Source organism: Amia ocellicauda, chromosome 15, assembly GCF_036373705.1.
Source record: "Amia ocellicauda isolate fAmiCal2 chromosome 15, fAmiCal2.hap1, whole genome shotgun sequence".
NCBI lineage: Eukaryota > Metazoa > Chordata > Actinopteri > Amiiformes > Amiidae > Amia > Amia ocellicauda.
Window position 1 is genome coordinate 5,991,859 of NC_089864.1, and position 27,503 is coordinate 6,019,361.

Sequence of the window (27,503 nt, forward strand, 5' to 3'; positions counted from 1 at the left end):
GGCAGTTCTGAAGGCGAAAGGGGGTCAAACACAGTATTAGTATGGTGTTCCTAATAATCCTTTAGGTGAGTGTATATAGCCTGTCTGATCTCTCTTGTAGTCTGTGCTTAACAAGTTTTCAATTATATTAAGTAGTTATTTTAGCAGTATTACTGTTTTTCTGACTTTCTAAAATATAATCCCAACACAGCTGTTGAAAGACACAGTATTGCTCATGTATTGTGCATCCAAAAGAATATGGAGATGAATTGTATTTATACAAGAAGAAGTGGCAAAGGAAGTGCCTTGAGTGTTTGTGAATATGCTGAAGTAGTTTCTTCAGTGTGATCTTTTTTCTTGGATGCACAGTAGGCGAGAATTCACTTTTAACAGTCTCTTCCAACTTCAGGGTTCACAGTAAAGTGTCATTTTGACCGGGGGAAATTCCTGACCAACAACTCAAAAGATGCCAAAGCGCCAAGCTCTCCTGCAACATTTCTATGAACATCTGTAACCTCTAACTGAACGGGTTTTTTTGTGTGCGTTATGTCTGTGCTCTACAAACCCTACTACGGTTTCATCAGATAACCACAAACATGTCAGCTGTGAATACATTATCCCAAATCTAAAAATGACCTCCACCTTGGTTGGGGGTGTTACTCCATTTTGAAACATTCACCCATTTTTCTTCTCAAACATCCTTGTACCCCGAGAGCTGAACCGTTTCAATCACTGTCTCATGTGTCCGCAACATGTATTTGGCCAATGCTCTTTTGACCAGTCTTCATAATTTGGTGCCCTCTGCAGACGTATTTCACATTTTCCTCTTTTCAATAGAGTTCCAGTCTGTATCTCTCCACACCATAAACCACACCAATCTCAACAATGTATTTTTACTGTTTCCTGATTCAGCAGGGTTTGATGTAGAATAATAATAAAACCACAGCAAAGATCCGAGTGCTTGGCTTTGAGACTCAGTCTGACTTCTTTACGTTGGGTTTCCTCTTTGTAAATCTGCCCCTCGTGTTTCTTGCCTGTGCTGATTAGGGTATTCCATCATGTGAATATTGATATTTCTTCTCATTTCCCTCTCTGAATGCCCTTGATGATAAACTAGTCATGATCATATTGTGTCTACTTTGGAGACATAGTAACTCAATGCATTCCTGTAAGTGATAAGTTTCAAAACTAAGGTAAAATATAACCCCTTTGATGTTTAGTTTTGAAACGGAACACATTTTTGCAGTCTAATTTACCAATGTAAATGCAATAAGAATGGAAAAAAGTACAAAACATTTACACCCACTGACCTCTTAATAGAGCAGCTTTAATAAGGTGTATGTATGATGTATAATATGTAAACAATTCCCTTTTGCTAATGGAATGCATTGACATTCACACTGATAAGTTTACGATCAATATTAAACTGAAATCTTCGTTGGTATGTGATGTATTCATTAATGTGGTATTTTTTCATTATATTTGACTAAAGAATAGTTTGAACTGAGTATAACAGCATTAACGCATTCTCTGCTGCTCTTAACTTTTTTTATGTTGTTGAAATGTGAGGGTAAATGGTTAAAGCTTTCATTTTGTTTAGCAATAAGCTTATTCATATAAAATGCCAAGTGTTTACAAATGAGGCTTCATCTGGTTGGAATTGGTTAAAAAAGCACTTTATGGGTACAGTTATAATATTTGTAAATACAGGCGTGTAACTGAGGCAGGATTGACTGTTTTACAAACAGGTGCTGTAGACTGTGACCTTGTGACTGATCTCCTGCAGGAGGTCTCGCACCGCCTTCTCCAGGTCCACAAGCTGGTTTGCTTTGTCTTCTAATGTTTTTTGGTTTTCTTCGTAAGATTTCTCTAAATCTGCAAGGGAGAGAAAAAAATAAAGCTCAAACCAAATTCGGTTTCTCCTGAGCAAACATGGACGACATCCAGTAGGTATATTACGAACCAGGTCTCAGATAAGTTTCCCGATCATCTTTTTGAGTGATCGATCATATATTGGTAATCCAGGTCCTATCCTTTTGTGGTCAAGTGCTGTCCCCTCCACCCCAGCCAGGATGTCCTGGTATTTTACCTTTCAGAAGCTGCAGTTTGCTGCTGGCGTGAGACAGCAGGTCTTTGGCTTCTTTCTGCAGTATTTCTGCCCTCTCTCTGGCACCCGCCACTCCTGCAGACTTCATGACAATCAAGTCTTCTACCTGGCTGTATTTATTCTTCAGTTCATTGTCTAGTTCCTAAATAATGAACAGATGAGGTTTCAGTTAGAAGAAGTCCCCAACAGAGGGAGCACAAGCTCAATGAAAATGAGAACAAGATTAAGCAAGACCGTTAACTACATTTTTGTGATGGGGGTCAAACAAACCTTTTTGGCTTCTTCGGCTTCTTCTTTCACTTTATCGATGGTCTTCTCTATCTTCTCGGCAGTTGCCGTGTTGTCCAGCGCTTTTTGTTTGAGGTCCTCGATGTCCTTCTCCAGCTGGAATAACCGCTGGCTGGCGTTGTTAAGTCTGAGCTCGGAGTCCGCCGTCTCGGACTCCACCTACAGCCGAACGCAGAATTGTTAATTAACTGTTAAAGAGCATCCGGGTTAAATACTAATTGGAATCAATATAACTTGCATATTAACATTTGTAACGGGTAGTGGCTAACAGGTCTATTAATTGTGAAGTACTAAAATAATCTGATAATGATTTTTTTTTTCATAGATGTTTATGTGGGAAATATTTTCTCAAACAATATTGAATATTTTACCAAAAAAAGAAACTACACAATCTAACTGCATGCAAACGGAAAGGATTTTGTTTGTTCAAGTCTTACAGATACCGTATTTTATTTATGTTAATGATGTAACGGCTGCAGAGCTGAGTCTTGGCATTTCCATGAATACACATTTCATTTGATTTATGCGCTACAGCAACCCTGTCTGTAACACAATATTCAACAGCTTTTGAATGAGAATGCATCAAAGCTGTGTTTTTAAAATGGATTTTCTTTTCGATGCATGTTTTTCACCATGACATTACACACAGAAAAACTGGGTTTCATGATAAAGAAATCGACCCCTTCTGAGTCAAACCCATTCTTTGTTTGCATCCTCTGCCCACTGCGCCTCCCACATTAGCACCTTGCAGTCCAGACAGCCCGACTCACCGAGGTCAAGAGGTCACGTGTCCCTTGAATGTCAACATCGGCTTGTTTGATGGCTTTCTCAGCTGCGGTCTGGGCTCTCTCTGCCTCCTCCAGGGCTTCCTTCACCCGGTCTGCGGCATCCTTCACATCGGTGGCCTCCTTACTGCAACACAAGCAGCGCATTCAGCGTCATGTCTCAATATGGGCCAAAAATGGCTGGAATATCTGCCAGCTTTCAGTGACTCCCACAATAAGAGATAAATATGTCAGGGGGGCATTGTGCAGCAACAAACAAAGACCAGCTTTCTGCTTTTAATGCGCTTTTGAGGAGAGCACTTGACTTTAGGACTTCATGGTGTTTACTGACCTATTATTGAGATTTACATGTTTTAAAGAACTAATGCAAAATTGGCATTTCTTTTACATAGTCCTGTTTTCTCCCCTGAAGAACTGGACTAATTGACTAATTTTTAAGGCATAATTGTATCACCAATCTGTGTAAAGCTAATGCTACTAAATAAATAATAATAATACCACCACCCAGTTGCTAACCTGGCCTTCCTGGCCTCGTCCAGCAGCGACTCGGCTCTCTGGATGTCTGCTGCGCTCTGGTCCAGGATGACCTCGACATCGGACAGGCTGCCCACGCGCTCTCGGATCTCATTGGTCAAGTTCTGCAGCTGCTCGGGGGTGGTGGGCATCTGCATCTCCAGCACATCGTTCGCCACCGCCTCGATGCTCTCCAGATCGGCTCCATCCTCTGCAGGTTGAACAATGGCCCAACAGTTGTGAAACAAACACTAAAACAGCTTCATTCCGACCTAAGACCCACCTGCTCGGTGTCACTTGTTCTTGTCACCCAGTACTGGATGCAATCTGTGTTTGTTTTGTTTCTTGTGAGAAGACGAAAAGCTTTTGACATTTTGTTTTATAAAACTGAGTATGTGTTTGTAATGACAAGTGGGTTGTGTTTAGATTTAATAATTTGGCAAGATTTTTTTTTACAAGGGGAAATCAAATGCCCCTGTCCTAAAGCACTCACGCATTAAAAACTCCCGAATTTGCTTGATGAGATTGCGCAGGTCATCGTTGCTTTGATCCACTTTCTCTTTGGTTTTGTTGGTTTTCAGGAGAACCTCCTGGGCGTTAAGCTTGGCCTCATCAGCTTTCACTTTAGCCTCCGACACCTGGCGATGAAACAGTTTATGTGACAAATTGCACTGCTGTTTTTCTTCATAAGAAAAAGGGGACATGAATTCACAACTTCACAGCGCAATGGCAATTTGCGCATGTGGACGATAGCTCAAGAACACATAGAAACATAAATTGAGTTCCTGGTGTTTTTAAAGAGCATGCATTTGCACACGATACAATCATCACAACCTTACAAACGAGGTAAGTTATAGAATTTCACCTTGAATTAAAAAATACAGATCTATATCATGGACAAATATTCCAAAGTGGCAGAACGTGTCCTGATCTAGCTAGTTTAAAACTTAAGAGCGGCGTGTCGGGAATTCACTCTGGACCCACCATTTTGGATAGTTTGTCCACTTCTTCCAGAGCACTGAGGATTTCGCTGTCAAAGTCCTGCGTCTTCTGCCAGGCGTTGTGTGCCAGCGTGACCAGGCCGTCGCAGCCCTCGCCCCCACACCTCCTGCTCCCATCCTCGGCCAGGCAGCTCAGCCCCCCACACGGGGACTCGGCACAAGAGGAGCTGCCCGCTGTGCTCCCACATGTCTGAGAGAGAGGATATCCCATGAGTCAGAGGCGCAGTAACACACCATAGATGATGGATGGATTCCATAATTATATTTATTTAACCCACAGGTTTATATTTTAATCCAGAAATGATGTTAAATTGCTATGGGAGAGAAAGAGCAACACAAAATAAAAAGATAGTCTACATGTATTTTGTTTTCATGTTCCTGAGGTGTTGCGTTAAGACTGTTGGTGGCAGATGATTAGAATAAACACTTACAATAGAAAATTACTGTGGATATAGCTCACCTTTTCACTGAGATTCGACAGGTCCAGGGTTTCCAGCTGCCCAGCGAGATCGTCCAGTTTCTTGGCGTATTCTTCTTGGTTCTCATCAAAGCTGGTTTTGGTTCCATTCATCATGTCTTCCGCTTGCTGGCGAATGGCAGCCGATTGCTCCACGGTGTTGTTGGGGTCAGTAGTGGACACACTGACCCTGGTTTCGGCATCCATGGATTCCTGGAAGTATTTGCTGATGCTGTCTGAAGCCCCTTTAAATGTGGAAAATGAACCAATTAAAGCTTAAATGAATCAATTAAAGAGCAATTGGACAGCATAAATAATTGCAGCAACCAATACCAATTAGAATAATAAGAAACAATAGATTTTTACTAGTTTTAACTAGTTGTTAAGCGACAAAGTGAAATTGTTCTGCATTCCATTCCCTTTTGTTTTAGTCTAAAGCTGAAAGACCCTGTGTGTGATTTCTACTCCCTTCCTCGCAGGCAGCACCTACCCCGAATGTCTGAGTTCTTGATGAATTCCACCTGTTCCAGCAGGCGCTTCACCGATCGCTCCAGGTTCTCAGCGTCTTCCTGTAGGGTGTCTATCTTCGAGGCTGTGTTGTTGTTTTCCGCTGTTATATTTACCAGCGCCTCCTCGGTGCTGTTCATTCTGTCTGTCATTTCCAAGATCAATTTTCTGTTTACAAAGGAAAAAAAAACAGAATATGAGGTTTACTGTTTGGCAACTACAAGAGGTGCGTGATCGAACAAACAGTAATCTACACTGTGGTACGTACAGTACAGATAAGTGCGTAGATTTATATCATATTCACCCCTTTAGCAAGGTGATATTCAAGCAGAAAAGCCTTTTAAATTAGATGGGCTTCTGTAAACCAATTTATAAGAACTTACTTCGCCTCTTCCAGCATGTCTTGAATCTCACTGAGTGGCTGGGCTGCTGGGTTTTGCGTCAGGATGTCTCTGATGGCGTTGGCACTTTGATCCACCGCCTTGATGGTCTCCTGGTATGGCCCAATGATCCCGCTTGCTTTAATGGAGTTGGCCTTCTGCACTAGCCGGTGTGTCTTGTTGGTGAGGTCACCGATGACGGTGTCCCACACCTCGAAGCACTCGTGGCACTGCGTGCAGTCGGGGAAGACGCCGAAGAAGCCGCGGGCACACTTGTCACACCGGGGACCCGACACCCCTTCCCGGCAGACGCAGTGTCCGGTGGCGGAGTTGCACTGGAACGTCTGGATACCGTCGGGCTCACAGTCACAGGCTGCAGTGAAGCAAAGAAAGGGAACAATGTGGAAAATGTGGAAGGCTGAAATAATACATAGTGCCTCCCGTTTAGGGTTGGTTAGCTTTCCTAAGAGTGAAGAAGAGCTTTTATAGTCTTCTAATTTCCTTATTTTCATGGTAGTCAGATCACAGGAATATTTTAGGTCATTAACAGTGTTTGTCTGTTAAACATCAAGGTGTACTAATACCATTTGTATTGTTACATTAAAAAACGATAAATATTTACATTCTATATCACATTAACATCAAGACTAAGCTGAACTATATATCTTAGCTTAAAATTATACAGGTATACAGAAATGAAATTGGACTGATGAAGAAGGCAATCCATAAAAAATGCGTCAGTCTAGAACTGTTCTAGATACTGATTGGTAAGGAACTGGTTAGAGACAAAGAGACTAAGATACAATATGATGTGAATAATAGGAACCAGATAGACTGACGTATAAATACACTGAAGACTTGTTTGTGTAAATGTTTCTTTAATTTATTGCAGCGTCTTGTAGTATGACTGGTCATTTAATAATATGATGTCATCGTTGTAAATTGTTGTACAGTTGTAAATATTCAATACCTGGGTAGAATAGTATGTGTGCCACAGCTTTAAAGACAGAAACTGTTGCTTAGAAAGACCTGTGGACCCAATCGTAATTTCTGAAGCTACAATTTGGTTCAAATATAGTTCGAGAAGTAATAAATATATATATTTTTATTAGCAGCCAATGCCCGAGAACTCTTTCAAAGTACTCTGTTTAAATCATAGCGAGGAAACCTTTAGTGGTTCAAAGCAGCTGCCTTTCTGTCTAGTCACAAGAATATAAATCACACAATTCAATTTCTTATTCATTTAGTTTGGAGCCATTTGTACAAGTCAGACAGACATGTTCGATCTGCACCGATTGTCCTTCACAATGGCCGTATTCCTTTCTTAAACACAAGGACTTAAAGATCGCTGCTGTGTATATGTACTTGCCCAGGATTGTGGCAGTGGGGCTTCATTGGAGCATGACTGACAAGACTATCTCTGAAGTAACCAAAAAGGCTCCAAAACGCAACAAAGGCCCACTTAAAAACCCTGACCCCGGGGTAAAAAGTTACGCTTCTGAATGGGTGGGCGGAGCCTGAACAAGAGGAAATGACCAACTTCAAAGCTTGTGCTGAAACGCTGTGTGTGTCTGCGCTCGCATTCTTGGGGGGTTCAGACAGAAGAACAAAGTGTTGCTCCCATCATTGTTCTGGGTCTTTATAAACAAACCCAGTGGGCTGTCACATTCCTGCTATTTTACACACAGCAATATGAAGCCACACTAATTACCAAGTGACTACAGGATACCAGTTTCAACAGGCAAACGCTATCAAACACGAGTAGGGGTTAGGGTTAGGGCTCTCTGCTTTGAACAATTAATTACAAAATTACCCAGCAGGAGTGACTGGGATTAAAAAAAAGTTTTTGTATTTCAATAATTATAAGAGACAACAGAATAAGAGAAGGATTAGTCCAAAACACAAAAGAGTTTAAGTTTTGTGTTTACTAATCAAAAAACAAGACAGAATTTGTACTTTTGGTTTAATGAACCACATAGATTAGAAGAAAATAAAACAAAAAATAACAAGAATTCATTCAGATTATCTTGAGATGTTATGTAAAAAGTACAGTTGAGCCTTTCCTGTCAGAAAACAAAACTAAAGCTACATGTATTCTGCAGCTAATATCAGTCATATTTTGTCATGAAATCTAAAAATGTCAGTGATCATAGGCATTTATTTAACAAAGCCATCCTGGGTTTTTACTTTACAACAAGTCCTTTTTCCGAGAATGGCTGCATGTTTCTTGTGAAACACCCCCACACTGAACACGCCTTAATCACTACGAGTGCTGGCAGGGCCGAGGCATCGCATAGCTGAGCCGCGACTGTTCAGGCCTGCTGCTCAGTCTCACTGTAGCTGTATTGAAGCGAGCCGTCGTCCCCCACTCCCCATAAATGGCTTCATTTACATTTGACTCCCTTACTTGACGGACTCCCTCTTCCCATGAATGCAGGATTAAAGCCACAGCTCTGTTTACACTGGTGCAGGCATGTAAACAGCATGCTTACTTTTGCCAGGTGTCAAGATGTATATATTAATGGCTGGCCATTTGCTAGACCCTCTTCCCAACAGCTGGTGTCTTAATTTCCCAAAGTAAATACCTTTGGCGATTCCCCTGAAATACAATGTATTAATCTGCACTATCAGGACCAGGTTTGAAATGTGCAGACGTGTGAATATTCACAATACTGGTCTACTAATTAAGGTACAAGCACAGAGAGAGAACCGAATATCAGACGTGGGAGACATATAAGAAATATACTCGGGATCTGGGAAGAGACGCATCTGTGACACTGGACAGACGCTAGAGAGATTTTTCTCTTGTCCATATCAGAGAACTGCATCCTCTGTGTATTTCAGCCGAGACATCATGTAAAGCAGCAACATGGAATCCAACAACACATGTGTATGTGTCTGTCCAGTAGATATTTAGCTCAGGAATAGTTAAATAGTGAGCAAACATGTCATGGCATTTTCATAGATTTCAGAAAAATGGAGACCTGAGTATCCATTTTGAAATTACTCTTAGGGAACTCATTAAACCCTTAACCCCACGGAACAGCCAGTCACTTTTACTGAGATAAAAATATACAAAGCTCATTGTGGAATGATATCTCCCTTTAAATGAGAAGACATACAGTCAAAACCCTGCAAAGGAACACAGAGTAGGTGTTTGAAGGTTACAAACCAGAGACAAACATTCATCACATCTGGATTTGAGTGGGCAATCAATCCCAGGAAATAAAGTGAGAGAATAAAGCATTTGATACACTTGGAAAGCCTTCATTTCCACGTTCACTTTTCCCATTACTGTGCGAGTTGCTTGGTTACTCTGTGTTCTTGGTTGTTTGCCACACTTTGCAGGGCCGCATCTGTTATGGCTTAAAGCACGGGGGAATATAACTTCAACAAAAGGATCGGAAGATTTTCATCTGTCTGACAATTCCTAAAATGTCCCGGGCCCCATCTGTTTTTCATTCCAGGAACGGCTTTACATATCTAGCGAACATGAAGAAGATTTGATTTCACCAGATAGCAAGAGACCATATTTTCCTAATACCCCATCCCCCACCCATTTATGAAATAGAGCAATACAGGAAATATATTACTTAGACTTGGATATATTAACAGGACTTCAAAAAACTTTCTAGGTACTATGTTAGTGTGTACTGAAGCAATGCTTTACTGGTCGTCCTGAAGCTGTATATGTCATCCATAACTAGAGGGCAGGCCACTTAAAATGGTAATGCAAACTCTTTAGAAAGTTCAAAGATCATGTAAACTAATTCCCCTCATTTTTAGCATTAGTTCTCCAATCTATTTAGTTTTCCACCCACAAATGGAGGAAACTGCTGGTCTGTGTTGTAAACACCCTACGCAAACCACGGAGGCAGTTGTTACGTGAGCTTCTGCATGGTCTTAGTTTAAGCATAGAAATAACATGTCCCCCCCTTTCAAAAAGGGTCTTTGGGGGGATGCAAAGATTCGTCACACTTCAAAAAGTGGGTACGTATACCCACCCAAGTAAATTACGCCTATGCTGACGTTAGACAACAAATTACATAAAATGGCAAGAAACTGGGAGTATACATCAAAATGTCAAGGAAAAACACCACAGGAAAATACCTCATATTTGTTAAATACAAAAATGCCCAAATAGACATTTTCTGATGTTGTGATTGATACATTTGAGGCAGATTCATACTACATACATGTCTTTCAGATTTAAAATGCAAGGATTACATCATTGAAAATTACCCAATATTGTAGCAGCTCTTTAAAGACTTAGTTTTTATCTAGTTTGGAATGTAAATGCCAAAGGAATCTGATACACCAGAGTCTTTCAGACATTTATAAAACACATTCCATTAATAGAAATAAATATAACTGGTAATCCACTATAAATAGTTTTAAACCCTTTTGCTTCACTTAGCATTCAGAATACAAGTGTTTTGATTTCCTTTATTAATCATTAACCACTATATAATGCATGAAAGAACATATACCAGCTCACAATACTGTGCATGTTTGAATACCTCACTATAACACACAAAAGGAAACCATATTTATAAAACTAAGCCTTCAATATAAACTACATTTTTTAGGCTTAAGCTGAGAGTTAATAAGCAAACGTATGGAAGTGAATGGAAAGGAATTCAATCCTAAAAGAAACACTGAGTTTCCTGCTCTTTCTAGCTTATCTAAATATCAGGGTCAACCTCTCTGGAAACAAAAGACCCATCTCCCCCACTCCTAGGAAAGAGGAATCCTCTTAAAAATGTAGGGCTACTATCCCTGCTAAATTAACAATGAGAGAAAAAGAGGGAAACCGCTTTCTGTGAGCCTTTGTAAGAAAAAGAAATGCCATTGCTTCCACATATACGTATACCATTGATATACCTGCACACAGGTTTAGACAATATAATACAAATGTACATTCAGTTTTTAATGCATCAATCAGAATAAGGAAGTTTATGAATGATCACCACACTAGAAGACAGTTATTGCTTTTAAGGGGGTGCAGCCAGACTCATTTCAGATTTAAGTTGGCCTGAAACTGAAAATCATGAAAGGTATTGACTATGTCAACCCAGAGGACCTCTTCCAGACCAGCAGTGATACAAGGATCCGGAAATAGAAACAGAAATTGTGTTAAAAGCCAATCAGGACAGAAACGGGCACTTATTCTCCTATAGCTAAGGCGGTTCAAAAACAGACTGGATTTGATTCCTGGATCATTCATTTGCTAAACTCACCCTCTCTAATGGCAGTTAAACAATTTATCTTATCTTGTTTTATAAAAACATTAGCAGGGAGATTTTATCACTATTTAAACAAAATTGTTCTTTTTGCTATTCTCTGAAGATTAATCTTTAATGTATTACTGTACAGTACTGTAATAAAATATATTTGTAACACTTGTTGGGAAAATATATTAAACTGATTACTGATTTCATTGTTGTCACTTTCAATGTACAAATGTAATCTCTTGAGTTAAATGTTACAGAATCTTTAACTGGTGGTTTTGTTAATTCAAACAAATGCTGCAGACAGCCGGGGAAGTAAACACGTGAGTGAAATTCCCCTGTGTTCTGGAAATCCAATAAAAATGACTTACAGAGTCCAAATATGTTTAAATCTCAATGCAGTCTCTTTTTTTAAACATTTAATAAAAGTCTATTCAAAATACAGACCATCTACTGTACTTAGTATGGAACAAAGAGCTCCTTTTTTGCTGCTGAGGTCATTTTAAACATTGCCCACTGCTATATAATCGGGCAGCCTCGAAGCACAGCTTTAATGTCACATCATGCTAAATTGTGAGGTACAGACAGATTTGCACAAGTTAGTCACAGACACAGCTAATATCTGAACATCTGGTCACAACCCACCATGTAAATCACAGAAAACCACCTGGTCTGCAACTCACAACCAAAAACCAGACAACCTGCATTTTTTACATTAACTTTACAAACAGATCCACGTTGCACAACTATGTGTATTCGTTCAGTAGATTCTTAAAATGATTAAAACTACATTGAGTGTTTATTAATTCCAATACATCAAACTGGAACTAATTACATTAAACTGCTGTTATGATTGCCTTCTCAATATTGAATTAAATATCCTAGTTCTGAAGAATAACTTTCTTTGAAGAACAATGTTGTGAAGTCATCTTGTGACTAAAGCAACAATTCATAGAAACTTCAAAGCATTTTATTTTTATATTCTTGTGGCTGAAACTGTAACAGAATAATAAGATACAAAGATTATTTAAATCATCAATCTGAAGTCACAAAAGAATGACTATGACATCATATAGTGAATGGCAAACAAATCGGTCCCTCATCATCTTAAGAGCACAGTGTACCCTTTGAAGCGACTTTGCTGACGGACAGGTGGGAAATTAAGATTTTAGTTTTTGTTCTCGAAGCACTTAGTTCAGTAATACCACCCACATAGTTCTAAAAATGATCATGACAGCAAGAAGAACAATAACCTAAATCAAAGGGAGGTGCAAAGCACTATAGCATTTGATGGACTCTTTAAAATCATAAAAAAACAGAGTTCCTGTATTTTATACCCTTGTACAATCATTTTACACCTATCCCATATATAACACGTTTTAATTTGCTCTGATCCCAAGCGATACATCCTAAAAAATATATGTAAAAACTAATCTTTCCTACATTACAAATCCTGGCAGGGATTTATCTTAACATATTTCCAGCATTCCAGCATGTGGAATTGAGGGTGTATTTTTTTAACAAGTGGGAACAACATATTGAATCACTGTGCTCTAAGAGTAGGCTGGATATTTTTCTCTTTGACACACACAACAAAACACCAAAACTTCCTATGAAATGATATGCAACAATACCTTTGCACTCAACGTCAGGGTTTCCCCAGTAGAGCTCCTTGCAATCCCCGCAGGTCCTACCTCCAAAGCCAGGTCTGCACGAGCAATGGCCCGTCAGCTGCGAAATACAACTCTTGGAAATAAGTGACACGCTTCGTATAGTGCTTTCCTGATAGATTTTCTTGTGTCTGTATCTTTGTTGTTTCGTTTTTGTTTTGGAAGCCTCCAAATTACAATTACAAATATACAGTGAATGTGTGAAGAAGTGTGTGATTTTATCATTGCAAAAGCTTGAGGAGAGACAAAGCGATAACATCTGTAAACAGGAACTCGTACTGATAGTTTCTGGCAATGCTGTGCTGCTATAACAGTAGTACTGTTCAAGCAATCTCTTATAACACCCTTACATATTTACAATTGAAATCCAATATTGAACTGGGATTGAAGGAGGAGGCCTGTCCATTTAGACTTTTTGCAACTATATGTTGTTTCCACCACCTTTATTAAGCCATATAGTTAGATTTATCATACAACTGGCATCATACCAATGATCAATAATAGCTAATAACAGCTGTATGACTGTAGCCTAGATTGAATCAAAACGTTAACCTACCAAAAAATCACACATTTCAAAGTTGTACCTAAGTGCGTTCCCCTTACCTCGTTGCAAGATGATCCCAACGAATGGCTTTCGTGACAGGCACAGGACTCGCACCCCGTCCCACTAGCCAAATTCCAGGTGTCCGGCGCGCACTGGTCACAGTTCTTTCCAATCACATTAGGCAGACACTGACACTGGCCGTTATTCAAATCGCAGTGGCAATCGCCGGCTGAAGGGCAGGTGTCGTTTGCTGTCCCCAGGTAGTTACACACACATTCTTAAAAAAGAGCACAAATCAAGCTTAGATATGGACAGAAGCACTCCTCTGTGTTGCTCACTCACTCAATCAAATAAGGAAAGATAAAATGAATAAATAACTGTGGTTTTCCTGAATATATTTAAAATTCTTCCCTGGAGAAGATCTCTTTAGCTGCTAATTTCAGATGTGGGGGACAGACGCCATACTGGATACCCAGTTAAACCAGCCAGGCAGCCCAATAAACACCATCACATTGCTGTTTTGGAACTGGGAATCATATTCTTATATTCTTTCAACATGTATCCATTCAATAAACCAGAGGGAGCTCAAATCTAAATCTTTTTTCTTGGTCTTCTATTTGGACAGATGGCAAATGAAAACAAACCTGCCATCTGACACTCAGGTATATGTGTGCCAAAGGTTAACAAACTAACTTAAACAAGGGGACCAACCCGTCACATTTGTGTTAGTGTTGGGGGGGATAGGGGAGGGTAGGGAAAGGAAGTCAATTCTCACTTCGACAGTTCTGAGTCAAAGCATTGCCATAGTAGCCCAGTTTGCAGGTCTGGCAGCTGTCCCCCTCCGTGTGGTACAGGCAGTTCAGACAGGTGCCCGTGTGGGGATCGCAGGAGCCGGGGTCCAGCATGTCGATGTTGCCGTGGCACTGGCACGGCTGGCACTCTCCGCCAACCTCGTTGGGATTGCCGTAGTAGCCTGGAGCACACTCCTCGCACCTGGCGCCTGTGAAAACAACACGCACACACGTTAGCTCCTCAAAAGCAAGTACACAAAAGCTGCACCATATGAAGTCCACCTGTTTTCTAATCTAAACTGACACGCATCGATTGTAGGAATGGAGAGTTGATGTTTGTCTTAATGGTCCACACTTTACGTTAATTAAATAAACTCATCAACAGAAGAGAATTTAATACTCTTAAAACATTTTTATCACTCAATACACCCCCAACCCTCACCAATTTTTTTTTTTTTTAATTGGGTAGTGACTGATGTTGCAGTGTCGACAGTTCAAGGTGGTGAAATCTCAAAGTGTGATTGCTGGCTTTAAACAGCCTTCTCTTTCCTCCCCCTAATAAAACAGGAAGAATCAAGAACTCCTGAGGAAAAAACTATCAGGACTAACTATTCCACGGGGAATGGCGTTACCTTTATACCCCGGGTTGCAGACACAGATCACGTGCAGCGAGTCGTGGCTCTGGTAACAACCCCCAGCGAACTGGCGCCCGCTGCCTGGGCCATCCGGACACATACACGGCCGGCAGTGATTACCCGTGCCGAGCACAGGGTCCCCGTAGTAACCCTGGTCACATCTGTGGGAGAGAGAGGTCAGAGGTCAACCCTGTCTCTTGAAAGGAGACGCAATACCAGACAATACTCCACTAGTACCACCCAAAGAGTCCTATGAGTGAATGAGTTGAGTGCCAGCAGGCTACCTTTCGCAGTTGCGTCCTGTGGTGTGGTCCCTGCAGCCCAGACACTCTCCCGTCTGCGGGTCACAGTGGTCCGTGTGTCCATTGCAGCTACAGGGGCGGCAGCTGGGAAAGCCCCAGTACCCAGGCAGACACTTCTCGCACTGGCGGCCATACGCCCCATGAATGCACTGACACTGCCCTGTCACCACGTTACAGAAACCGTTCACAGAGCCCTGGGGGTTGCAGTCACAGGCTGGAGAAAGGAAATAAGACAAATCCTCATTCCTCCTGAAATAACTCAATAGTTCTCATCACAACCCCAGTTGTCGGATCTCTATTTCACAGTATCTTTCCACACAATGCAGAGAACATCAACCCAAGCATTACAGAGAACACTATCTGTTACAAAAGTATTGGTTTTGTTTTTTGTGAATTAGCCAACCTTTGCCAATCAAAAAAAAAGACTCCAGTTGCTCCCACGCATCAAGTCAACTGAACTCACCTCTGCAGCCGCTTGGTCCGAATAGGTAGGTAGCCGGAGCACATTGGTCACAGTTTCTGCCCACCACATTCGGGCGACACTGGCACTGACCTCCAATGGGGTCACAGACCGTGCTCAGGGATCCCTGGGGGTCACACTGACAAGCTGAAAAAAGAAGATGCCGGGTTATTCAAGGACTAATTATCATTTTTATAATGACTCATCTTTACGGATGACAAGCTCGGTGCAGTTTAGAGTCTATTCTTGGCTGGCAGGACACAGGCTGCAAGTTCAGGCTTGCTTCATTGCTCACTTGCTGTTTGGCAGCAGATCAAAATCCAGGAACATAACAGAGTAATGCTAAACCCTAGAAGTGTATATGTTTATTACAAGAAAACAATGTCTCAGAGGTTTGGGGCTTTGGAAGAACCAAAGTGGGTTTGTGAAACAGTGGGAGTTATACAGGAACAAGTAAAATACCTGCAGCTATGGAAACCTCAGGCACCGTAAAAACACACTTAAAAGCAGAAGACAAAAGTAGCGTCAGCATCGAAGACAGAGACCTTAAATATGGTTAATGGATAAACAAAAGGTTTACTAAAGGCCATTCAAAAACTAGATATAGATTTAGATAAAGATTTTATCTTAAACATTCAAGAAAAGCTCTGCTGTACTCTAAACACACATTTGAAACAGGAAGTGACATCAGAACCTCTAGATATTGATAATAAAAACTTTTAGGCAACTTAAATACTACACACACACACAAACACATGCTGAGAAAGTGACGTGAGGTTCGTACTCAGTGCTCCCTGGTGTAGCAGTGCAGAAATGCTGAAGATGTAGTTTCTGCAGATGTCCGTCATGGGGGTCTTCACCACGCTCTGGCTGTTCTCCAAACACCGGTACCGCTGGAACGTCTCCCAGGCACTGTTGGTGGTGACCTGTCCTCCCGAAGGACCGGTGAAAATGTCCAGGTTCTTGCAGTGCGGCATGAGCACAATCTGACAGATAAAAAAGATAGTTAATGAATGTCTGTGGTACATGTTGTGCTAAATTGTATTTGCTCTTTCCATAGACAGTCAACTCACCGAATCAATCAGTGTGTATGGAGACTGGACGTCCGTCAGAGCAGAGTAAAGAGGTAAGGTCAGACGGACCGTATAATTCAAGCCCTCCTCGAAGCACACGGGCCGTGGAAGAACGACATATCTGAAGAAGACAAGAGAAAAAATGTTACTCAGAGAGAGAACCTCAAAGTAAGTCAAACTGCAAATGTGTGAGTTAATGCCATCTATAGAAAGTACCTGGAGCCGGGAGGGAGAGATATAACCTGGTTGTCATCATCGGGCATTGTGTTGGCACATCTGCTCCCGGTTGCAATATCGCCGGGACGAACCACCGCCACAACAACCTCCTCCCACTGCTCAGGTAACTAAAGAGAGGGATGTGTGAAGGAAACATTGACATTGGAATTCAAAAAGCAGAAACCGAACAGCAGAATTTACACAACACACAAGTGGAGTGTCAATAAGCTTCCGATGAGTTTAGATGGGCCAAGAAGCCTCCTTCAACCTTAACCTCTCCCTGGTTCATATATTCAGCATGACTGATAGTGTATTCGACTACCTGAGGCTCGTAGCGGATCAGGATGTCATACTCCATCGAATGGGGGATGTTGTCGATGTAGAACTCCAGATACGCCCTCTCGGGCACATTCACAAACCCGATCCCGGTCCAGGTGGGAGTCCGATCCTGTGGATACGGCCTCTGCACGATAGTCACTCCCTAGTGACACCAAATCCGTTATTAGAAAATACACAGCTGCAGAACTGGAGAGAAAAATGTGCACCACATTGAGAGAATAAACTCACAGGTCCAAACTTAGCCTCCTCTGCCTCGTAGGTGTAGTGGTCCAGTGCCATGACGTAGAAGCCAGACTCCACCTGGTTGCACTGGCGCCCAAACATGTGCTCCCGACACTGGCACTGCCCCGTTTCTGCAGAACAGCTGTGGGGGGGGGGGGTGGTTAAAGACTGTCAGAAACACAAATTACCACATCATGTTGTGTAACTGATGTCATCCTACGGCTCATTAGTATTAATGGTATTCATTCTAAGCATGATCTACTGTGACACCGTACAGCTGCTGTTGACACGGCCGGCATCTATATCTCTTGAACCTTTCCAGGGATTTTATGAAACACAGGCTGAGGAATAGCTAATGGTTTTATGACTCACCATGTCTTTGGTGAGATTAATTACTCCACAGACAGAGACTTAAACTGGTACTGCATAATGTGGATAACCTCAAAAGAGAAACTCCAGCAGCAGCTCAAATATTCAGTCCGACAGAAATAATCTAAAAACGGTTCCTTCCTTTTCTAACTCATGGGATTTGGTAACTAACAGAAACTTTGTTTAAGGCTTCTTAATATTCCCATTATTCCTTAGGGGAGAGCACATGAGGCTTCAAACTTAACTGCTCAAGAACAAAAATATTCTGCAGAGAAGGCTGAACTTTGCTCTTACTCGTTATCGACAGCACCCCCCTGGTCACAGTCGCATGATCGGCACCCGTCCATGTCATTGCTCAGTCCCCAGTGCTGCGGCTGTTGGACAGAGAATTGTCAGCACTTGGTTTAATAAAGCACCTCTGTCCAAAAAGTCCTTTACTTTCACACACCCTAGATATTTATTCTCAGAATCTACGCAATGTTTTTGGTGTACATTTATACATTTATCGTTACTGACATGCAATTACTTCTCACACTGCAGTTCTAGTACTTTTGTGCTAAATATTCTGCTTATCCTGAGAGATATAGGTTACTTCCAATATTACTCCTCTACTGATTATTGATTACTAATTACCATACAAAATCTAAATGGGAGTAACAAAAGAAAGCGAAACAAATGTCCTCTCTGTGTGTCTGTAGATCTTCTAAACAGACTGAAGGTTGCCTACCAGACACTGGTCACAGTTGTGCCCTGTCACCAGACGCTTGCAGTAGCAGCTTCCTGTGTCTGCGTTGCAGGGGCTTCCTCCTGGAAGTGTTCCCAGAGGACTGCACGTGCAAGCTGTGGGATCGACAGGCCATACTTTTACCATGCTGCCCTGTGGGAACTTCCCAGTAGTTTTACAGTGCATGTTTATATTTAGTATACATAGGCCAGCAGTGTGGAGCACTGGGCGAAGCTCTGGACCACGGACCAAGGAGTCATGTGTGGAAATTTAAATGAGAAATTGGTCAACTAATTAAATTATGAAAATAACCAATTGGACGTGTCATTACAAAATTCTGAATCCGTCATGTGAAAAAAGAGGACTCACGCTGACACCCCAGCGGGTCCTCGCTCAGCCCGTAGAAGCCCTGTTTGCACTGATCGCAGCGCTCGCCCTCGACGTTGGGTTTGCAGCGGCACTGCCCAGCGATGAGGCCCGTGGAGTAGTCTGTGATGCGGTCACAGATCCCACCATTGAGGGAACCAACCGGGTCGCAGTTACATTCTGTCCAGAGACAATGAAAGCACAGTGGCTGGCTTTGTTAGTCTGAGACCAGAAAGGTGTCATTGTTGTTTTACAGATTGGGAGCATCAAAATTATTCAAATATGATACTGACTTTATGGAAAGAGATCATCAAAACCCAATGACCAACATCACGAATGTTTTAAACACAAGACTTCATAAGTCTCAGTAAAATACAAAGCAAATAGAAAGAGATAAAGAGGTCAAAAGCAAGTCTGTACTGCAGTGGAGGGCTAGGTGTGCTTTGAAACCCCCTCCCCCTACTTTCCTCTGAGATAAAACATGAAAGTGCAGGTGCTACCTATTCTGTCAAAGCCCTTTTGAACCCAGGCACCCAAGTCAAGACAGCCATCAAAGGGGGAGACACAAAGAAAGCCAGTTATCTCCCCGATCTCCGCATGGGGATACGCTGGACTTACGCTCGCAGATGCTGGGGTCGCGGATGTCTCTCTCTGGGTGCTGGAAGTAGAACGGTTTGCACTGTTCGCAGTTGCGTCCCATGGTGTTGTGCTGGCAGTTGTCGCACACTCCCCCGCTGATGTTCCCAGTGGACATGTACACGGCCATGTCAAAGTGACACGTCTCCGAATGCTGGTGGCAGTTGCACTCTGAGGAGATGGAAGTGATATTCCTGTGAGGGGGGAAGCTCTAAGCATACACAAACACGGCTTCACACTTACACTTTGTCCTTCTTCTCGTGAATCCTTTCTTTCAAGACTCTTCTATTTATAATACATATTTATACATGTATAGTGCATTAGTCATTTATTACAGATATATACTGTGTTTATCTTACTGTATGAGTCTGTGATATGCAAATATATATAGCAGTTGTTTTAGGTTCACAGCAACTTGTACATATCTTGACTAAGCATTTGCAGGGATGACAGATACAACCAAGCATAAGACTTAAATTAGCAAATTTCAGTACTTGTATACAGTTTCACAGTCAAGAACCAATACTTTCTGATGCAAGTGAATGTCTAATTAAATGAACCAAAATTAAAACACTTTAGAAACACTCTTGTAAATGCTCGTGCGTACTCCTTAGCTGCTCTGTTTTATTATTCTTGTCACAATAGTTAAGGCATGAATGCAGACTCTTATGAAACACATACTTTTACAAGCGTTGGTGTTGCGTCCCTCAGCAGGTCTCCAAGGCAGGTCATGGTAGAAGTCTTTGCACTTTTCACAGTTCAAGCCTTTGGTGTTATGATTGCACATACAATGCCCATGCACCTGTGAAAACAGAGACATTGGAAAAACAGAGATATTTGACAACCCTTCACACGAAGTTGATTGCACCCAACATAGAGTATGTTGTGTTTACACTACTAATGCCCAGAATTAGATTGATTCTAAAATCCTTCAGATTTATACCAGTAAACTCAAACACAGAAAAATAAAACGGCACATTCACTTTAAAATTATGCCAAAAGCCCTTTCCAACCCAGATCTCTTCCATTGTCTGTCTAAGATCGAATACAACAAATGTTACAAAAATATATGTGATTTTTTTAACCAGGTTTGTATAGTCTATGACTTCACAAGAAGAAACTTTTTCTGCAATCTTACTCAAATAATAATAATTATTTCTGTTGCGGCACAACCTCCCCAGCTTCAATTACCAGATTACAATCTTAGAAAAAAAATAAACTCAGGGCCAGTCACAGCAAATACCCCCAGACTCTGCTCGGCATGTTTCTCTAATTGTCGGGACAATAAAACACACAATTTTGTTTTGCCCCCTTCATCTCATACAATAAAATGTGAAGAAGTGACAGATGCTTAGAGATACCTGGCGCTGCAGGCAAAGTGTAAACAACAGAAGGTGCAGACTAAACAGTAATCTGTGGTTCCAGTCCCACTCTCGCTCTGTGTCGCACATATTCTTAACAGCATGTACTTCAGACTTGTCTCCATATGTATTTCAAGTGATGGAAATTTAAAATACTGAGCCATTGCATGTTTCAGAAGCCTGTCCAAGGAGCCGGGGGCTTAATGCTTTTGAGTGAGTTTGCACAGACAGACATGTGGAGTAACAGATATTTCAGAATATTTGCTTTTCAGTCTCTACCACTACTATGGCTTTGCAGGTTGTACATCCTCATCTGTATCAAAACACACTGGAATAGGAGTCTATTGTTTACAAGCACAGAGTGAAACAGCACAGTGTATATCCGGCTCAGGTCCACTTACCATGCCCTCCACGTCCTCCCCAATCCCGTCGACCGGGGCGCACTCGCTGGCATGGCCATAGCAGAAGCAGTTGCCACGCACCACCATGTCGTACATGGCATAGTAGTACTTCTCCTTGATCTCCATCCTGGAGTCCAGCAGATTGTCCCCGAGCGTGTGCAGTCTGGTGAACTTCACCCTCAGGTTGGTGATCTTTAACATGTCTAAATGGGGGAGGAAGTGCACATTTTTAACAGACAGAGAGGAAGGTCAGAATATAACTTTTCACATACAAGTAAAAAAAAAACAATACTTATGGATTATTTTTGTTTTAAAGTTGTGAAAAAACAAGCCAAAGTTCTTCCTCAAGATTTCATGTGGTCCAGTGGTAGATCACTGCAAATCTTTTTTATTATTTATTTTTTTAACAGAAAAAAGAAAAAATGAATTACTTTGTATTCTGGGGCTGTAAGGATCTTCGATTCTGAAGACAGGGTCCAAAACACGAAAGATAACCTGCAACAGAGGGGTGTTTCATTACTTCGTTTGAATGCAAAGGTTGGGATGACATTTAAGCACTGAATAAATAATAACACTGATCATCTTCAGAAAACAGCTAGATTTTTCAAAAGGCGTAAAACATGAGGTTGACTGCAAACTAATTTCTGCAACCTCATTCTGGTCAATTGACCATGCAAGCCATTTTTAAATTGACTTTGTGACCAACATCTTATTTCACAACTTTTGAAAATCTTACTCATTATCAAAATATATTATACTATATAATACTATTTAAAACCCGAGAGGGGAAACACACCTCTCCCTCTGTGGACGGCTCGATGTCCGAGTACCGTGAGTCACAGATGACATCATCAACTTTCTTCATTGGCCCCCGAGAGACCGTTGGGAAAGCCGACTCACAGTCGTAAGCGAAATAGCGGTACACCTGCCAGGTGTTCCCGAAGTCTGAGGATCTCTCAATCACCATTGCAGCTGGACGAAATGTCTGACATGGAGAAGAAAAATATTGCCAACTTACCAACACATGCTTTAAAAAACAACAGTCAAATGTAGTCATTCTGGTCTTTTATACAGACAAAGAGAACAACGCCAGATTTGTTATGCCCTGGATAAGGGCTTCTGCTAAGAAATAAATAAATAAATAATAATAATAATAATAATAATAATAATAATAATAATAATAATAATAATAATAATTATTATTATTATTATTATTATAAATGTAAAAGTATGTTACTTTTCACTCAAAGATACTCAGCCAATCATCAGAAAAGCTTTAACCACAGCCTTGAATAATGGAGAGCCTAGCATGACTTTCACAGTGAAATGATTTAATTATAAAAACACCCAACGCAATGTCTGTCTGTCCCTAGTGCTTCTACGTGATTTTTATTGCTGGTGTCGTACTGCTTATTTTGCTCTTCCAGACTGGACCACCTGAGCAATGCAGATTGTTTAAAGGCTGCATCCCGGGGATAAGATAACAGAATGGAGCCCCCCACCCCCTCCCCTCTCCCCGCAGCAGCTGGCCTGGCACATCGGGGGAAGTGTGCTAATTAACCTCCGGACAAAAGGCCCCCGTTACCTTGAACGTCATAATGAGATGAGTGAAATGGAATTCCGCCTCCAGATTCAGCTGCACAGTAACATTTTCTAAACCTAAAGGGAGTTGGGGAAGAAAAAATAAACATCTGTGTGCATCTGGTTTCCCAGCCAAGGAAAACATAAGCCGGGACAGTTAGTTCTGTAACTAAACCTTCACTGGCGTATAAAGAAACGGGCAATGTAAACTTAACGTTGAGTTAACTGTGTAAACACATTCCCTTTCTCTGCATCTCAACTGTTTCCATCTAAGCGACATATCGGTTGTGAAGGACTGATTCTTACGACATACATTTATTCTCTCAACCGAGTGGCACAGATTTGCACATTTGTCTGGAATGCACAAAGGAAAAAATAAAGGCGATAAACGTCATGCTGCGATAAGGTAAACGGACAATGTTATTTTAGGTTATCGTACTCGAGAGCGTAGCGAAAATGTGTGTGGTTTGGAATTTGGGATCTATAGGAAAATATTCATCTGGAAATACTTCAGCGGATTAAAACACTTCCTTTGTTATGTAAACAAGCAATACTAAAGGAAATATAACCTGTCAATGGAATCTGCAAGAGAAGTTGAACTGGAAACAGATTTTACCTTTATCTTGGTTCGTAGCAGAGCAATGGCAAAGTTATTAAGGGAGGCTACTGCTACAAGGTTGCACTGAAACTCTGTCAGTAGATAACTTCAGCTGCCAAAAATGTATATTAGGAATAAGCCCCAGTGTATAAATGGAGCCATCTGTAGTACTTGCTGGCAGCTATACTTTATGATGAATCACTACCTTCCTCCCCCCTACTTAAAATTCCCACGACTTTTTTTATTTTTTAACTCTAAAAACACTTCATGGGAAACTTTTTTTTTCGGTAATTCCTCAATTCGAAAAGGATGAAAACCTCCCAGCTGCGATCTCTGACAAGTTCCCTTCTCTCTCGTTTGATTTCTCTCTGTATTTAGTACTTTTGAGTGTTAATAACCAGGTGCCCCCCCCGCCCCCCACCAGTGTGCGAACACAGATGTTCTTTTAGAGCTTCCGAAGTAATCATTATCTGTAGTTTAACTGTTCATTTTAAACTGGCTAGTTTAGGTCCTGTTTAAAATCGGTTAGCCATTACTTTTCACTTTGAAGTGCACCTCAGTCATTCAATGATTAAAGGGTTAACTAACAGCCCCTCACAGAAAAGTGATCTGGATTTAACCTTTAAATCAGACCAATTCAGCAGAACTGCTGCTTCTTTTTCCCACGAGAACCCACCGTTTTCGGACTGCCACCAGGTCTTCAGTCGGTTGGGACCAAAAGTTGTCACCACGTTCTCGACGCGGTGGCTGGTGGTGTGGTTCACGATCTCCTTAGAGAGCTCCCTGGAGTCGCACAGGAAGCACTTCTTCTCTTCCTTGGGGGGACCAGAGAACAAAGTTCAGGTGATGAAGCAAATCTGAAACAACTCCCTCAGCGCGTGTAAAATATTTGTGGTGATATTCGGAAAAGCCTTTAGCCCAGTTAGCATGTGCCATGCAGTTGTGTTGTTGTTGTTGTTGTTGTTGTTGTTGTTGTTGTTGTTGTTGTACTACCTCTAAAGTGTTTTAATGTTCCTTTGGAGTTAAAAACTTTGATTTAAACTGTAACAATATTCTAACAGTCCAGTTCAACAGCTGGTTTGATTTGGACCCCCCAAACCCCAGTCTTTCACAGATTTGGTCTTTAAACATGATTTTGTAATAAATTCAGTAAATATGGATAAAATAACTCTTGCTTCATTAAATCTTTATGAGATGTTAGAATTTTTTTATTAGTTAGTATGTTTTCAGCCCTATGAAGGCCCTCACCCACTAATTTCAAACAGAATCGGTTTTGTCCTTCACTCCTGAGACATTTCAATGGCTGTCTTTATAGGTCTAGCAGGGCCTGGCATTAAGCTAAACAACAGGCTCTATTATGAACAGACTGATAAGCAAGGGCTGTGGGCTGTCTTTGCTGATTAACTTACAGTGCAGTTAAAGGGGGTATAGCACACTGTATGTATTATATACACATTTAATTTTGATTGACTATTATTGAGAGTCATTTTCTATTGTTCATGAACTCAATTTGGATAAATACTTAATATACTCTCTAAAACCAATTATATAAATTAAAGAGCTAAACACACAAAAAAAACGCTGTTTAATTGTGTGGATTGTATTAACTTATCAGGAAACCGTCTAGACGGCACACAGGGAAATAACATTCCCATCTCATCTCCCCCCTGCGTCTCCAAACCATTCAAATAATAACAAAAGTCATTACAAGACAGAGAGAGACAGAAAACCACCAAAAATGTCTCTCAAGAAGCCCTTTAAAATAAATAAATACATAAATAAACAAAGTAAAACCCAGAGGGGGCTTTGGATCGCATCCGGATGATTATACCAGCCCAGGAGACAAAAGGCAATTGTAAACGAAGTTCACTCTGTTGTAGAACAAAGCCTCCTACAGGATATTAAGGCAAACTAGTTTAACATACCAGACTGTGAGCAAAATATACATTAAAACAACAGCCTATTTTTATTTGATTTTGATTAATCTGCCCCTGGATTTAAGCCCATTTCTATTGATTTATTCTCCTTTATTTCCTTGTTTATATTTATCTGACATGCTGGAATATCAAAGGGGGTAAATTAAAATGCATGTAAACATCTCTCTGGTCTTTCATTAATTTCAAATACAGTACAGACAGCGGCCTTTTGTTCCATAAGTACACCACAGACTAAATGCTACCGATTTCAGTCCGGTCTGCAAAGGCCAACACTTTGTGAATCTCATTTAGGTCACTGAGCCCTGTGTGCTTCAGAAAGTCGGGCTGGGGTACCTGCAAGTGACTGACGATACAGAAGGGCTCGGGGCCCTGAAGGCCGCAGGTGGAGGTGGCAGAGAGCTGGTGAGCCCTGCCTTTCAGGAGGTCTCCGGTGGCAGGGTAGCAGCTGCCCTCCCTGCACACATCGCTCCACTCGGGTACCTGGGCTGGCACAGTCGCCCATGCAGCTATAGAGACCAGCAAGACAGAAGGTTTGCCCAGAAAAGAAAAGGTGAAAACCAAAAGGAATGCAAAAGTAACATAATAATAAGATGTTTGTTATAGGAAATATTTTTTTGTTAACACTTTTCATGTATTTCTGCAGCATGAAAAATACCAGTCCTTTTCCTGCTTTCTGTGGCTGTGGCTTAATTGATATCACATGCAAGTATTTCCTTTGAACACCAGGGATTATTTAACAAGATCAAGATGTCCTGTGTATCTCCAGTTTTCATATGTAGCCATTATAAAATATGTATTTCTAAAAACGTGAAATTAAAGTTGAATCTGGTAAATCGAGCAGGCTAATTCGTTAACCAAATCTCACCAGTAGATTGACACAAATTGACTTATAATTACATTATAGCATAAGAACAGTAGTAATAACACTAATAATACAACCTTTTGTTGGGTAAACAACAGCACGTTCCTGATATCATTGTAATTATTCGAGGTACACTAATTAGTATGACTTTTTCTATAGTTATTCCCTATAAAGAAGTACAGTAAAGTACAATGTAAGTGTACTTAAGTATACTTTAAATTCTGAGTAGCCTACAAGAGTATACTTATAGTGTATTTAACTGCACTTTTTCCATAAGGCTAAACACATCGTTTATTCAAATGTAACATCTAGTATTGATATAAAACTGGTTAATGTAGACACTTTTCCTGTTTGAGTTAAACAACAGATGTTTTACAATGTAATGAATGTACAGGCGATGTAAAAAAGTACTGTAACATTAAAACAAACAGAAAGCGCAAATCCTTATGCTGAATCGCTAGGTTTGGAGATTTGCTCTGCTGCCCCAATAAGACGCGTCTTTTCTGGAAATTGGGAGAGTGTAGTTATATCTTACCTAAAAGTGCTGCAACTTGAAATATCAGCATTTTCCTGTTAAAAACCAAAACACAGAGCTTGTACTCCTTCTCTCCCGTCTCTCCTCCTCTTCAGCAGGTATAAGGCAATGGGAAAGTTGTACTCCGGCGCAGCTCCTGTGTGCCAATCCCGCAGCGCACCGCGTCCCGCACCGCAACCACTGCGCCCCGCTCACTGTCCCACTCGCAGGGCGCATGCGCAGAGCGGCGACCACCACTGTAGATGGGATGTATGCTTTGAAACTTAAAGACGTCTAAAGTAGTCTAATACAAAACAAGTATGGGGGGGGGGGGGGGGGGCAGTCAGTAGGTGTAAAGAGCCAGCGAATGCACTGTTATCTAGTTATCGGCTTTTGCAAGAAAGCCAAAGAAAAACTCGCACCCCCCCCCCCCCCCCACTGCCTGTACTTAAACAAAGACCAGGTCTTCAACAGAGTGAACCAAGGTAACACCTCCCCAGGGGCCCCGGGGAAATGAACTGTTCATCTTTTTGTGTTTTCTGCCATCACAACATCTGGCAAAACTGGGAATTTACAAAACAAATTAAAAAGAAATAAAGAAAAATTGGAATATAAACTCTTAATCTGCAATGTTATCTTTAGTCCGGCCCCTCC

At 41.2% G+C, this 27,503-nt stretch overlaps 1 protein-coding gene across 1 annotated transcript; it reads right to left on the reverse strand.

The window, feature by feature from the left end:
* Positions 1–1,639: 1,639 nt before the first annotated feature.
* On the reverse strand, positions 1,640–27,096 carry lamb1a (laminin, beta 1a). The gene is made up of 33 exons (XM_066724242.1): positions 26,871–27,096; positions 25,807–25,979; positions 24,213–24,351; positions 22,943–23,016; positions 22,154–22,342; positions 21,789–21,852; positions 21,358–21,560; positions 20,277–20,397; positions 19,578–19,766; positions 18,963–19,139; positions 18,597–18,709; positions 18,164–18,243; positions 17,507–17,642; positions 17,262–17,420; positions 16,940–17,067; positions 16,724–16,844; positions 16,435–16,636; positions 15,654–15,797; positions 15,173–15,404; positions 14,886–15,049; positions 14,238–14,462; positions 13,522–13,739; positions 12,883–12,979; positions 6,021–6,390; positions 5,621–5,805; positions 5,134–5,375; positions 4,657–4,863; positions 4,166–4,310; positions 3,676–3,883; positions 3,145–3,286; positions 2,357–2,533; positions 2,069–2,228; positions 1,640–1,854 (listed from the first exon to the last, which is right to left on the reverse strand). The coding sequence occupies exons 1-33, from the start codon at positions 26,899–26,901 to the stop codon at positions 1,718–1,720; spliced, it is 5,352 nt and encodes a 1,783-aa protein (XP_066580339.1). The 5' UTR covers positions 26,902–27,096; the 3' UTR covers positions 1,640–1,717.
* Positions 27,097–27,503: the final 407 nt, after the last annotated feature.

What these genes read in the sequence shown, in the direction of transcription:
- lamb1a (XM_066724242.1), bottom strand. Translation starts at nt 26,901, where the DNA reads ATGCTGATATTTCAAGTTGCAGCACTTTTAG. An exon ending in GTATCGTCAGTCACTTGCAG is followed by an intron (nt 24,352 to 25,806) that starts GTACCCCAGCCC and finishes GGTCCCCCCAAG; the next exon opens with GAAGAGAAGAAGTGCTTCCT. An exon ending in AGCCGTCCACAGAGGGAGAG is followed by an intron (nt 21,853 to 22,153) that starts GTGTGTTTCCCC and finishes CCTCTGTTGCAG; the next exon opens with GTTATCTTTCGTGTTTTGGA.